Below are 15,394 nucleotides of genomic sequence, written 5' to 3'. Positions count from 1 at the left end.
CATACCTCATATCCAGGATGGATCCCTGAAGTACATATTTCAGAAGCCCATGCCTACTGGGAAGTTGGATAAATGGTAGATACTACTGAGTGAGTTCGACATCATTTATGTAACTCAAAAGGCAGTCAAGGGACAAGCATTGGCAGATCACCTCACTGAAAATCCGGTGGGAGGAGAATACGAACCCTTGAAAATGTATTTCCTGATAAAGAAGTATCATTCGTAGGAGAAGACATTACTGAAGATTATGACGGTTAGAGGATGTTCTTTGACGGGGCCGCAAATTTCAAAGGAGTAGGCATTGGAGCAGTTTTGGTGTCAGAAACTGGTCAGCATTATCCCATATCTGCTAAACTAAGATTTCTCTGCACCAACAATATGGCAGAATATGAGGCCTACATACTAGAGCTCAACATGGAAATTGACATGAACATTCAGGAGTTGTTAGTGATCGGCGATTTAGATTTGCTTGTGCACCAAGTGCACGGAGAATGGGCTAGCAAGAATTCCAAGATACTGCCATATCTGCACCATGTGCAGGAATTGAAAAGGAGGTTCACAAAGATAGAATTCCAACATGTGCTCAGAATTCAGAATGAGTTCACCGACACATTAGCCATTTTGTCATCAATGATACAGCATCCAGATAAGAACTATATTGATCCCATCCCGGCGAGGATTCAAAATCAGCCAACATATTATGCTCATGTCGAGGAAGAAACCGATGGAAAACCTTGATTCCATGACATCAAGGAGTACCTATCAAAAGGAGAATACCCGGAGCATGAAAATCACATTAAAAAACACACGCTCTAGAGATTGTCAAATCACTTCTTCCACAGCGGAGAGAACTTGTACAGAAGAACTCCGGATTTGGGTTTGCTAAGGTGTGTCGATGCAAAGGAAGCTTGTAAGCTACTTGAGGATGTGCATGCTGGGACATGTGTCCCTCACATAAATGGTTTCATTCTGGCCAAGAAGATACTCAAGGCAGGTTACATTTGGATGACCATGGAGATGGATTGTATTCAGTATATCCGCAAATGCTTTCAATGTCAAGTGCATGCCGACATGATAAAAGTGCCACCAAACAAGCTCAATGCAACAAGCTCTCCTTGGCCATTCACCGCCTGGGGAATGGATGTTATTGGTCCAATCGAGCCCACTGCTTCGAACGAACACCGGTTTATTCTGGTAGCCATTGACTACTTCACAAAATGGGTAGAAGCTGCATCTTACAAATCTGTAACCAAGAAGGTCATCGTAGATTTTGTCAAGGATTGTATCATCTGCCGATTCGAGGTTACTGAGTCCATTATCACTAACAATGCTGCCAACCTCAACAGTGATCTGATGCAGGCTATATGTGATGCTTTCAAAATCAAGAACAAGAATTCCACAGCCTACAGACCTCAAATGAATGGAGCCATATAAGTCACCAACAAAAACATTAAGAAGATACTAAGGAAAATGGTAGAGAATCACAAGCAGTGGCATAAAAAGTTACCCTTTACTCTGTTAGGGTACCGCGCTACAATTTGCATGTCAACCGGGGCAACCCCCTACATGTTGGTTTATGGTACTGAGGCTGTCATCCTAGACGAGGTAGAGATTCCTTCTTTAAGAGTCATATAGGAAGCTGAACTCAGCGATGCAGAATGGATAAGAAGCCGCTATGAATTGGTGGCCCATATCGATGGAAAGAGAATGAATGTAGTATATCATAGTCAACTCTATCAGAAAAGAATGTCCAGAGCTTTCAACAAAAAGGTCAAACCAAGGCAGTTCACACCAGGACAGCTGGTATTGAAGAAGATATTTCGACACCAAGATGAAGCCAAAGGGAAATTCTCTCCCAACTGGCAAGGTCCGTATATGGTTCACAAAGTACTAACAGGAGGAGCACTCATATTTGCAGAGATGGATGGAGAGATTTGGCCAAAACCGATTAATGCAGACGTAGTCAAGAGATACTATGCCTAGATTATTTCACATTTTCTTTCCTGATGTAATTAAACTATGCTTGACCTGATTCCCATTTAAGAGGGGATACGTAGGCAGCCTTAAGGGTTTGGTCATATCATAATAAAGTTTTCATTTCCCCCAAAATTAGAAACTGGGGCAGAATTTTGAGGAGGGTCCTCAAAATTTTGGAGCAAGTCCAGCCAACACCATCACATATCAGAAAGCCAGTAATCAGTCAAGAACTGGGGCAGAATTTTCGGAAGGATTCTCAAAATTCCGAAGAAAATTCAGCGAGGTCCTCCATTCACAAACGGTTACAAAACATCTACCACACTTGGGCAGAATTTTGAGGACCCTCAAAATTCCAACATAAGAGAGTTGCAATGCCTTTGAAATGTGTTACAGTCGCTAGTTCATCAAAGTTGCTTGATATATCACAAACGATCCTACTTTTATCAATGAATGCATATTTTTCGAAAATTCTATTTTTTAACAGTCAGGTGCTACCTAGGGGAACTCGAAAGGGGCTTCCAGAGCAGCGCAAAGAAAGGTCGGTAGACGAAGCAAGAACTAACCTCCCCTCATGAAACTTACGATTTTTCTTTGAGCGCAGGCATATTTTGACGATAGCTTTCAGATTCACCATCCATCCGGCCGTTAGACGCTGAACTTATCCTAGCTAAGATATACTCTACCCTTATCTGCTATTTCCTCTTCGCATGAATCTAATCCTAGACTCCACATTTTGCATGAGTCTAATCGTTGACTCCACATTTGCATGAGTCTAAGCCCTGACTCAATATTTGTATGAGTCTAATCCTTGACTCCATATTTGCATGGGGACTAAGCCCTATCCCGCATTTTGCATGAGGCTAAGTCCTGCCTCCATATCTGCATAAGGATAATCCTTGCCTTTCATTTGCATGGGACTAAGCCATGTCCTGCATCTTGCATGAGGTTAAGCTCTACCTCCATATTTGCCTTCTCTTTGCATGAGACTAAGCTCTGTCTCCAAATCCTGCATGAGTCTAAGCCCTGACTCCACATTTTGCATGAGTTTAATCCTTGACTCCATATTTGCATGAGTCTAAGCCCTGACTCCATATTTGCATGAGTCTAATCATTGACTCCGTATTTGCATGGGGACTAAGCCTTGTCCCGCATTTTGCATGAGGCTAAGCCCTACCTCCATATCTGCATAAGGCTAAGCCTTGCCTTTCATTTGCATGGGACTAACCCTTGTCTCGCATCTTGCACGAGGTTAAGCTCTACCTCCATATTCGCCTTCTCTTTGCATGAGACTAAGATCTGTCTCTATTCCTGCATGAGTCTAATCCCTGACTCCATATTTGCATGAGGCTAATCCTTGCCTCCTCATTTACATCATAATAACCCTTGCCTCCCCCACTTGCACGGGACTAAACACTGTCCCTCTTTGCACCATTGTTGCTCTATTTTCTACTACTATTTACTTGCTTTTCAACCGGGCTAAGCTCTGCCCTCCCTTTGCAAGACTAAATCTTGTCTTGTTACATCATATTATTGCATATCATGGGCTGAAATATCACCAATCTGTCCAAGAGCATCATAGTCTAAAGGCATCATCCTCATAGCCTGAAGACACCATGCCATGGCCTGACGATCTCTCAAATTTGAATATCATTATTCAAAGGCGTCATGGTTCGGAGGCACCACTTTCATGGCCCAAGAACATCATTTCATGGCCTGCGAATCCCTCATTAAACAGTTCATGGCTCAGGACATCATGGTCCAAGGACGTCATCTTTTACCGTCCGAAGACAACCTTCATTGTCCAAATGGAATTCGCATCATGTTTAAATTTTCACAATATGTTTGTAGCATCTTTTATTTGTAGGTAACCAGTAAGCAACCACTATCCTAGCAGGAGTAATCCCGCTCCAGTTTCCTCCAACCGTCCCGAGCCTTAAACGCTCGTTGTAGCCACTTCCACATCTCGTGTCCATTCTTCCAAAATTTCATCGGCATACTCAGCAGGTGAATCCAGCACTACACATGGCCTGATTCCTATAAAACCAAAGATATGTAGGCAACTTGGAAACCGTAGCTCGGCCTCTGTCTCTCAAAACATCCCCTCCCGTCAAAATTGGCCACTATTTCTTTACCCGAAAACTCTTTCATCCTTCCCGAGTAAAGAGGGGAAGCTGTTGATACCCAAATTTTTCCTATATATTTTAAATATGCATAAATACCTTCAAAATAGCATATATATATAAGCATGCCCAAGATTTTTATTATTTTTTCCATAATTTTTTAAGGGTTTAAATTGATTTATTTTCTTCTTTTTATCCATAAAATTCCCAATAATTATTTACAAAATTATTACTTGATAATTCATCTATTTAATTTCTATATTTATGCCAAAATATGGCTAATGTAACTTTTATGTATTTTTACAATTATATTTGGTATTTTTAAAGCTAAATTGCATATATAGCCCATTTTGAGATATAATTATGTTTTATATGCATAAAATTGGATCTTATATTTTTAAATTGTTAATTATGTATTTTAAATCATTTTGGCACTTTAAATTATTTTTCAAAAATTATCTATTATTTTTATAAATTAAACAGGGGACTGGCTATTTAAATTATAGCCAAATCAGACCCTAATTCCCAGCCCAATTTTACAATTAAAAAATCCAACCCATACCCTATTAACCCTTACCGAAACCTGGAACCCACCTACCCATTTTAATCTTGATCGTTGATCTCCCAGATCAACAGTCCAAATAATTCCTTTCCTTTTTAATTTCCAAACGACCTATAAACCTAATTCATTTCCCCCAACCTGCCACCTTCAGATGCTCACTCATCTCCACTCTTCTATCAAACCTAACCCTAGACTCCCCCATTCCCCTCCGGCTCCGGTCATCTCCGACGACTATACCTTTCAACCCAAGCCTCAAATGGGTCTCCCATTACCCTGCTCATCATCTCTAAGGCCTTCAAGGATCCTGGGCCATGTTGATTTGGACCTAGGGTTTCTGTTTCTATTATTTATGGGTTCTCCTGTGTGATTTTGGGCAAAATCACACTTTATATGTCACGATCGGTGAAGTTTCAACAGGTTCTTTTGATTTTTACTTTGGCTTCTTTTTTACCCTAACTCTCTTCTGAATCTCTCAGATATATGTTATTTTCATGCTTTAAGCCTATTTCCTTCTGTGATTTGCTTATTCTCGAGCTTTCTTCTGAAAAATCTTCTTCTCTAAACCATTTTTACTCCCTTTGAAAAACTAAGGTTTTCAGAGTTCTTTCTATACCTGTTTCGACTGATTTCTTTATGGTTACACCTTTTTCCTTGTTTATCTTGACCGATTCTAAGTTTTTACTATTTTTTAACTCAACTCTATTAAAAAGCCCTAATTTCTTAAAGATTTTCTTTACTTGTTTCTGTGAGCATGATTTTCTTTACTTATTTTTGTGTGTTAGCCTGATTTTCTTTACTTCTCTCTGTGTTTTAGCTTGATTTTCTTTACTTTGATTCTGTGTGTTAGCATGATGTTCTCCACTTTGGTTTTGTGTGTTTGCATTACTTTCCTTTACTTTGTTTCTGTGTGTTAGCCTGTTTACCTGGTTCTTGTTAATCTCTTGTGGCCACCATGCTTCAAATATGTTCTGCTGAATCTCTAGCCTACTTACATCACCTCTACATGGTTGTGTTTGCTCATATTTTGTATCTTTCTTCCTATATAATCTACCTTATTGATTTTCTACTTCTATTCAACCGTCTCTATGTATATGTTGAGGTATGCAGAATTATGACTCCCTATGACTGATTCTGATTTTCCTTAACTTTTGGTAATAGAAAGATTTTCCTTCAAAGTCCTAGAATTCTACTCGTCTGTTTGAATTAACTGATTGTATTACCTTATTTACTATGGTACTTTATTGGGTCCTTCTGAATTTGGTCCTAATTGACTACTTTATGCCTACTGAATCTTGACCCTTTCCTTATTTAATCATGCACTGATTTTCCTTCCTCCCTTATATGGTACTGAATCTTCTCGTTTGGCCTTGACTCCCTTAACTCAAGGAAGTACTTCCTTGATTCTCTAGATGATTGATGCTGAGTTCTTAAACTAGTATACTACTATAATTTTTTTACCCTATTCCACTACCTACTTTCAACTATAAATACTCTAAGTCTTTCACAAAGAGCACACACATTTGGCTTTCAAACCCCTCTCTCTTACTTAAAATCTATGTGTTATTGTACTACTACTAGCTGGCTGCAAGTCAAGGCTAATCATTTGTACTCCTTGGTTCTTTCATTCTACTTACTTTTTATCTTCATTGGTATGTCCTAGTTTAATTTAAATTCTCAACAACAACATGTTTCTCTTCTTGTTTCAGTTTCTTTTTATTTCTAGCCTGTTTTCACTTGTGGTTTTGTTGTGAAATTTTTAGTTAAGCATGCTAATATGACCCCCTCCCCTTTAAGTTCATGTATTCCCTTTGTGTGATTCAAGCATGCCTGAACAATTGTATTTTTTTACCTACTGTGCACTTCCCACTTTGTGAAGACCAAATCCCTATTTCCGTCTATGTGTTCAAGACTGGTTTGTTATTATGCTCGTGTCAAACTATCTCTGAGCAGGTCCAAACCAGTCCTAATACACATTCTAGGGTCAGGTGTCTGCAATCAATGTCTATGTATCCCCAATCCCCTTAACCCCTATATGATTACTGAATTCATTAACTTACTGTATGTGGTCCTATCCTGAAATATTTGAACTCTGTTTACTAAGCCAATTTCTTTTCAACAACCTCTGTTACTAATTGCTTTCAAAATAGACCTTTCAGTCCAGTCTTTAATAAACTTATATCAAACATGTATCTGCACTTTCACTCTAATCCTAGTTAATAAGTTCTACCCCCGTTAGTATGTGTATGCCTTGGGATCCTCTTGAGAACTCTTGGAACTCTGGCATACGGAGGCTGGCTTTCCGTATTGCACTGGTTCAATGCCTGGATATTAAGTCTAGGTATAAGAATTGCTCGGGGTCATTGAGACCCTTAGAGAACTTTGATGCTCCTAGACTCTGATTTGTCTATGGAAATGAGGCTTGAGAGACCATTGGAGGCTTTGGGTAACTATGGCCTGGTTGCAAGCTCTCTATAGAACAACTTCTTAATTTTTTATCTCACTTATGTAATTCATTTGTTTCCCTATAATAACTTGTAAACAGATATTTGGGGTATTTAGTGAAAGGGTGGGTAGATGTTTATTTTGTGGGGTAACCTGGGTAGAAATCCTACTTTTAGGATTTTTTTTCAAATTTGCTTGCCTTACTTGATAGAAAACATGCCTATAGGGTATTATTCTTGATGAATCTGATTGCTTTTGCATAATAGAAAACATGCCTATAGGGTTTTTATTCCTATTGAATTTGATTTTTTTTGCATAGTAGAATCATGCCTATAGGGTTCCACTTTTAATTTCATTCATAATACAAATCATGCCTATAAGGACTTCACTTTTAATGTCACTTGCATCAGATACAATCCATGTTCTTAAATCCTGCATTTGTCATGTTAGAAACCATGTTTCTAGGGTCCAAGCCATCATGTTTTAAAATCAACTCAAGTATAGATATCATGCCTATAGGATGTAATTCTGATTTTGTAAGTCTTTCATATGCTACTGCAAATTGACAAAAAACTGTAATACTCCTAGATATCATGTCTATTGGGATCTAACTCGCAATTCTATCTGGTAATTCTAATTAGCCCAATAGATTAATCGTTCCTCGCCTAGTTTACTTCTCAAAACTGGCCTTATTAAGCGATAACTTTTCTAAAATTAGTCCTTTCAAAACTACTATAATCTCATTAGATATCCTACCTATAGGTTTAAAAAGGGACTATTTCTGAACTTGTTTTGTTTCTGCATTAACATAAATATTAGTCCTGCATATAGGCAAGCCTTAGGGCATTTTCAAAACTTGCACTTCTCTGAAGCTATTTCTGTCACTCAATGTTTCTGAATTCTAATGGGTTTTTAAAAGAGATCCTAGGCAACTAATAGGTTGTGACTTCTGTATCTGAAAGTGGTTTATTCCTGCATAATCACTTAGAAATTCTACTTTAGGACTCTGATTACTAAAGACCTTACTTGTGGTTGAGTCGTGTTGCATATATGTTTGTTTGCGGAGGAAACTATGAGCCTTTAATTGCTCCACTTATGTGAAAGTCCTAAATGCTTTTCTTTTACTGTCGCCTTAGATTTTTGCCTTTAAATCGTTAGGGGTATTTCTAGAACTACCTATAGGTAGAGGTCCTAACTCCCTCCGGGACTATTAAGAAGGGACGGGTAGCAGCACGCAATAGGAATCAGTGACCAACACTCGCTTTGCATGACCAATAAGGGGACGGGAAGGGTAGACATGGGATATGATGACTATGTGTTAATGTCACGTGTAGCCCCACAATGAGAAGTGTTTACTGGACATTGCCTGGGGTGATCCTATAGGATAAAAAACCTAGGACCCCCCTTTACCCCAAATCTTTTTCTTGTTTAACACTTTCCTTTATAATCTTGACTTGTTCAAATGTGCTATACTTATTTGATTCAACTATTTGTATGGACTAATTTGTAAATATAAGTTCGGTCGAGACCCATAGTTGTGGACCAAGAGGGGTGCCTAACACCTTCCCCTCGAGGTTATCTCGAGCCCTTACCCTAATCTCTAGTAATGCAGACCAACCAAAGAATTAATCACTCTAGGTGTCCTAATGTACCATAATCTATTAGGTGGCGACTCTTCAAATACCCAATTTCCAAAAGGAAACGAGCCACTACACCCCATGGAATGTTGAAACCCGGACCTCTCTCCGCGAGGAGGGGAAAAAGGGGGCGCGACAGTTGCCCTCTAAAACTTTCCTAGATGGGACATAGGAGCTAGACTCGGAGAGGTCTGCACCTCTCCCTCTACCGGTTGTGGTTTTCTTTCTGATAGTCTTATGCTAGCCAAGGGGCAAGGTACCTCTACCTCGACCTATGGAAGATTCACCCTTTACCTTCGCAGTGTCGCCTAGGCCTTTCGATCGAACCATTGTCTATATCAAAGCAAAGTAACATATTAGTTGCAATTCATTATTTAACATATTTCGGACTTATGTAGGCAAGGGATATGCAAGGGATAAACAATTGGACACAACGGGGTTATCGATCATGGTGTATTATAGCTCTCAACTCTAAGTTATCCACTCAATACCTCTCGGTCATAAAAAGATTTTGCCAATTTGACTTTCTCAAGCCCAAATGAGTATCAAGCTAAATGGTTGATAAGAGCTCAAGTGGAGTTTTCCCTATATCTTGTTCCAACCCTTTAATTAGGCTAATCAAATTCTTAATTAGCCCAATTTCTTGTTAGCCAAGCATTCCCAGACTAGGTCCCCCTTTCTCAAGTAAAGACCAAGTCAAAAAGGCATGAATCAATATTTGCAACCATTAATTCTAAAACTAAAGCTTAAATTAGGCTAAATAATCAACACACAATCATAAACAAGCATTAAATTAAATATCCATAAGGTTTACACACTAGGGTTGGGTCACAACCCTAGTAAAAGTCTAGCTACTCATAGTAGAAAATGAAGAAAAGAAAGAAGAAATACTAATTAAACTCATAATCTAAAATTAAATTGATAAACCATGATGTTTAAATCCCATAATAGTCACAACCTTCCTAAAATAATAAAATACAATGGCTACAGCTGCTCAAAATTCAAAACTTGACCTAAAATATGATTCCCGTCTATTTATAGTGGCCTAAAATTTGCTGACAAAAATGCTCCTCGGGAGGTTCTACTGCTACACAATTTCATGTGCGGTCTGCACATTGCTTGGTCTTGTAGAGACTTAGATTCTGCAGCTGCACAATTTGGTCTGCAGCTACAAGTTAGCTTCTGCGGCCGTACAATTGTTGTACGGTCCGCACTTCAGGAAAGGGTTTAAGTCTTGGTCATTTGCACACTCACAGAACATTTGAATTTTTTGTCAGTGCAAACCCTGTTCTATGGCCGCACAATTCATGTGTGGTCTGCACATCTACTTAAAATCTGTTGGGCTTCTTCACCAGTTTTGCGGCCGCAGAGGGAATTCTGAGGTCCGGAATTGCTTCTGAGGCCGCAGAAATATCTATACGGATACACTACTTGTATGATGCGCCCCTTCTTGCCTTGTGAGTCGGAACACTTATTTTGAGTCACATTTCTTCATAAGAGCCCAAATTTCCAAAATTCCTGTATTTTGCACATTTTCATTAGTTTTGGAAACATAATTCAATACTTTCGGACTACTACAAAAGTAAAAAAGTAATAATAAGTGGTCAAAATTCACACTTATCAGGAGGTGCACCCCCTTGAGTCTGGGGTAGTATCTAACCATTTGTCGGTATCACCATACTCATAACAAGCTCTCGATGGGCGTGGCTGCTGAAACTGGCTCGGGCCTAGTCGGCCGGACTAACAACTGAAAGCACCCCGTGCAGAAGGTGCACTAGATAGTGGCGGTGCATATTGGGCAACCTTAGACCTAGAAGTAGCTGGAGTACCACTAGAAGCTGGAAGTGCTGAATGAATAGGACGGCTCACATAGTCTCTACCATGACGAGCTGCAACTTGTACACGGGCACCACTATATCCACCAGAATCTCAAAGATTCTTGGCCTCCTTGTCCTCTCTCACACGGCCCCGCATACCTTCCAACCTCCATGCGATCTCTACCACCTGCTAATATGGGGTATCTGTCTCCAACTCTTGAGCCATGCTAAATCTAATATCAAAGAGCCCCTCGATAAATCGACACACTCACTCTCTAACTGTGGTAAGGCAAGTGCATGTCCGGACAACTCACTAAATCTGACAGCATACTCTGACACTGTCATATTACCCTGTGCGGCTGCTCAAACTCCGCACATCATAAATCTCAAAGGCTATGGGGAATAAACTCTCTCAAGAACATCTCTAAAAATTGAGCCCATGTGAGTGAAGCTGCATTGACTGGGATACCCTCCTCGTAAGCCCGCCACCACTGATACGATGGTCTTGACAGTTGGAATGTAGTAAAATAAAGCTCTCTCGTCTCCACAATACGCATGGTGCGGAGAATACGATGATATTTCTCTGGAAAACCCTATGCATCCTCTCTAGCTAGGCCGCTGAAAGTTGGAGGATGGTACTTATTGTACCTCTCAAGTCTAAGATGCTCCTCCTCAGATGTTGTTGCCCTAACCTCGGGCTTAACTGGAACAATAGGCTGCACTGGTATAACGTCTGTGACCTGATTAACATGGACACATTCCTCTGGGGTACGATCCGCGGGAGTTTGGGCTCCTCCCTTAGCCTGAGATGTGGTTGGCTCAAGTGGAATCAACCCTGCCTGAGCTAGAGTCCAAACATGCTCAAGAACTCTGTAAGGGTTTCCTGTAGTGTAGGGTGGCAACATACGCCTCAGGTGCCTTCCCCCCCTAACAAGAGCTACCGGTGGATCCTCTGTCATAGCTCTGCTCTAACTGCACCATGTGCCCATTCTTGGCCTCTGCTCCGGCCTCGGACTATCGCGGCTCTAGCAGGGGGCACAGGTGTCTGATCGTCAGATCCAGTTGTGCGTTTCTTCACCATCTTTGAGAGAATAGAAAGACAAAGATTTAGAATTTTGAATTCAACAAATTTGCACGATAGGGAATCAAAGAAGCGAAGTTTCCTTATAGTTCCATAGCCTCTCGAAGATAAGTACAGATGTCTCCATACCAATCTACAAGACTCTACTAAGCTTGCTTATGACTCATAATAACTATGAACCTAGAGTTATGATACCAACTTGTCACAACCCCAATCTCCTACCGTAGGATGTCGTGATGACACCTAGTATCTAAGACTAGGTAATCCTAACATACATGAAAAAATAACGGAAATAATAATAGATCTTCAAATTTAAACCAACCAGCTATCATATAAGAACTCCATAATATAATTGACAATAACTCCCAAAATCTAGTGATATCGAGTCATAAACTCTACACGAGTATACTGAACATCCCTAATACATCATGTCATGAACCAAAATCCGTTATGGGTCGTGATGGCACCCAACGTCATTGTTACACAAGCCAACACTTAATTATATTTTTATTATTTTTTAAAATCATGAATCTTATTTAGATATAGAGGTAAGTGGATTAGAATAAATCATATTACAGTTTAATTAAAATAATAAGTAAAAGTGTAGCAATGTAAAACAATCCATAAACAAATTCTACAACACCCCCAAAATTCGGTGTCACAAGTGTTTGAGTATCTACGAGAAGGTATAATAACAATACAACTAATATCTGGAATAAAAGTTAGATAGGAAAATGTAAATAATTCCGATGAAGACTCTATATGTTGGGGATCGTAACATGGGTGCAGCTCACCGTAAAGTCCCGGCAATAGTTGTGCCTCAACATCCAAAAGACCACCAGAAATATATGTATATACCCACACAATAAGTGAAGAAGTATAGCATGAGTATGTAAATCAATGCGTACCCAGTAAGTATATAGAATAACCCTGGAGAAGTAGTGACGAGGGTCAACATCGACACTTACTAGTGGTCTGATATATCAAGTACAGTAGAAAGTAAACAAGTAAGAGGCAAGATAAATAAACAATGTAAACAAACATAGGTACATGGTACGATCCTAATTTGAACATTAAACACAACAATTATCAATTACCTCGTTAACCGGAGTACATATAAAATGGTCATCACGAGATAGGTCATCACAACTCAAATCTGGAAAACTCACAGATACGTTTGCTTCTTGTCAAATATTATGCACGATTTCGCCTAGGCGAACGACCCAATCCCATAAGTGTGTTTCATGAAGTTGTCGAGGCGAACCGCCCAATCCCATAAGAGTATTTTATTGAAATGCCGAGGCGGAAGACCCGATCCCATAAGAATGTTTTTATAAAGTTGCTGAGGCGAACGACCCGATCTTATAAGAATGTTTTTATAAAGTTGTCGAGGCGAACAACCTGATCCTATTAGAGTGTTATATAGAAATGTTGAGGTGAACTACCCGATCCCATAAGAATATGATACAGCCAAGGCGAAAGGCCCAATCTAATAAGAATATGATAATGCCAAGGCGAACGACCTGATCCTATTAGAATAAGAAGTTTTCATGGGTCCTTGAGACCACTAATGAATATACGTGTGAGTTATGAAATTTAAAGAAGCTTTTTGATGAACACGTACAACGTGGGAAAAATTTGTAAGGAAGAACAATGATTCTGCGACTAATCAAGTAGCTCGTCAAATTCCTAAAATAGCGAGTCCATTACTCCACGCAAGTATAATCTCAGGTCGTGATGTGAAATAAAGTAATTAAAAAAGCAAGGATAACTCAACTAGTACATTTAAAGAATAACGTGAATCTTAGTCTACCTGAGCATACTCAGAAATTCTAGAATGTGCACGCGCACTCGTCACCTCGTACGTGCACAGCTCCCATAGCATGTAGCGCATAACAAGATTAACACCTACGGGGTAATTTCACCCTCACAAGGTTAGACATGAGACTTACCTCGCTCCGAAATTCCACAACAGGCTCCAACGCCTCTCTAACACCTCCAATCGATGCACGTCGATCCAAAACTAGTCAAACAATGTGCAAATAAATTAAAATATACTCCAATGTGTATAATTTAACAATTTATAATAATTCCCAACTCCGCTCGAAAATTCAACAAAGTCAACCCTCGGGCCCACATGTCCAAATTCTGAAAATGTTCGAAGATAAATATTACCCATAACATTACGAACTCAAATATAAAATTTATTCCTAATTCCATTTCCAAAATCGTGGTCAAAATCCAAAATTATCACATTCTAGGTTTCCTACCAAAATTCAACAATTTCAACCCATTTCCATGGATAAATCTTTATGGAATCCATGAATGTAACTTACAATAGGTGGAGTAACTTACCTCGTATTGGTCGATGAAAATCTTTTCAAAATAGCTCCCCAAATTCGGCCATCCAAGTGAAAAATGAGAGAAATGAGAGGTAAGTCTCGATTTAAACCACCCTCTGCCTAGCGATATTTTGCATATGCGGACAAATAGCCACTTATGCGGCTCTGCACCTGCGGAAAAATCTATCCCAGGTGCGGTTCCCTCTAAGCCCAGGCAAAATTGCTTTTGCAGACCACTTCTACTTCTATGTGACCGCTTCTGCGGTCAGCCCTCGCTCCTGTGCACTCGCACATATGGAGCCCTTCCACTTCTGCAACTACAGCTTGCCCAGCTCGTTTTCGCTTCTGCGGAAATATCCTCACATTTGTGGCCTTCCTAACACCAGTCTAAATGTCGCTTCTGCAACCAAAGTGTCGCATCTGCGGTCTTACACCTATGGCCAAAATCTCACATGTGCGATTACACCAGAAGCCTTAAGCTTCAGAAATTCTTTAAGTCCAAAATTTGATCCGGTTCCAATCTAATTCGCACCCGGGGACCCCGGGATCCCAACAAACCATACCAACGCATCCCAAAACATGATACAAGCTTTGTCGAAACTTAAAATTATGCCAAACACACATCAAAACTATGAATCGACGATTGAAACTTTTCTTTAAAGTTTCAAACTTTTAAACTTTGCGGAACACGTCCAAAATATGCCTATGCTTCCCGGAATGACACCAAATTTTGTGTGCGAGTCATAAATCATGATACAAACCTATTTCAAGGCTCGGAACCCCAAATGGACACCGATATCACCAAAATTCACTTCAAATCAAACTTAAGAAATTCTTAACCTTTCAAAGGTGGCAACCTTCCATAATAGGCACCTAAATGCTCCCAGACCACCCGATACTCAATCCGAACATACGGCCAAGCCTAAAACTATCATACGAACCTATTAGAACCTTCAAATCCTGATTTGGAGCCTTATGACCAAATTCCAACCTCCAAATTTCTCTACAAGACCTGATTCTAATATACGAACACCGTATCAATCTCCACACGCTGAATCCACACATGATCATGCACCCATGCTGGCATCGCACAATGCACCGCATAACTCCTTTGCCCATGGTAACCTCCTCTAAGCACTACAGCTGCAAATTTACTGACCCTATGCCTCGTAGTATACCTCATAACACATACAAGCCCGATCTCAATCCTCATAATACTACAATGATAAAAGAGATGCACAGGAACTCATAACCACCCGTCAAATCAAAATCTCACGGAGTTTCTCCGCTTGACAAGAACCGTTACCTCATTCTGAACTAAATAATGACATTCTCTCTTTAATATACCTTACATAAATCCGATCACACCGATTGTAGGTCCAATAATTTTGTCTCACCCAGTACAAGCTGCTCAGG

General features: G+C 39.8%; 1 protein-coding gene across 1 annotated transcript; it reads left to right on the top strand.

Moving 5' to 3' along the window:
* Positions 1 to 261: 261 nt before the first annotated feature.
* Positions 262 to 738, top strand: LOC138870499 (uncharacterized). Its single transcript, XM_070148308.1, has one exon. The coding sequence runs from the start codon at positions 262 to 264 to the stop codon at positions 736 to 738; it is 477 nt and encodes a 158-aa protein (XP_070004409.1).
* Positions 739 to 15,394: the final 14,656 nt, after the last annotated feature.

This window comes from Nicotiana sylvestris, chromosome 6 (genome assembly GCF_000393655.2).
Source record: "Nicotiana sylvestris chromosome 6, ASM39365v2, whole genome shotgun sequence".
NCBI classification, from domain to species: domain Eukaryota; kingdom Viridiplantae; phylum Streptophyta; class Magnoliopsida; order Solanales; family Solanaceae; genus Nicotiana; species Nicotiana sylvestris.
Note: the sequence above shows the minus strand (reverse complement) of the source record. Positions and strands in the feature narration are given on the sequence as shown.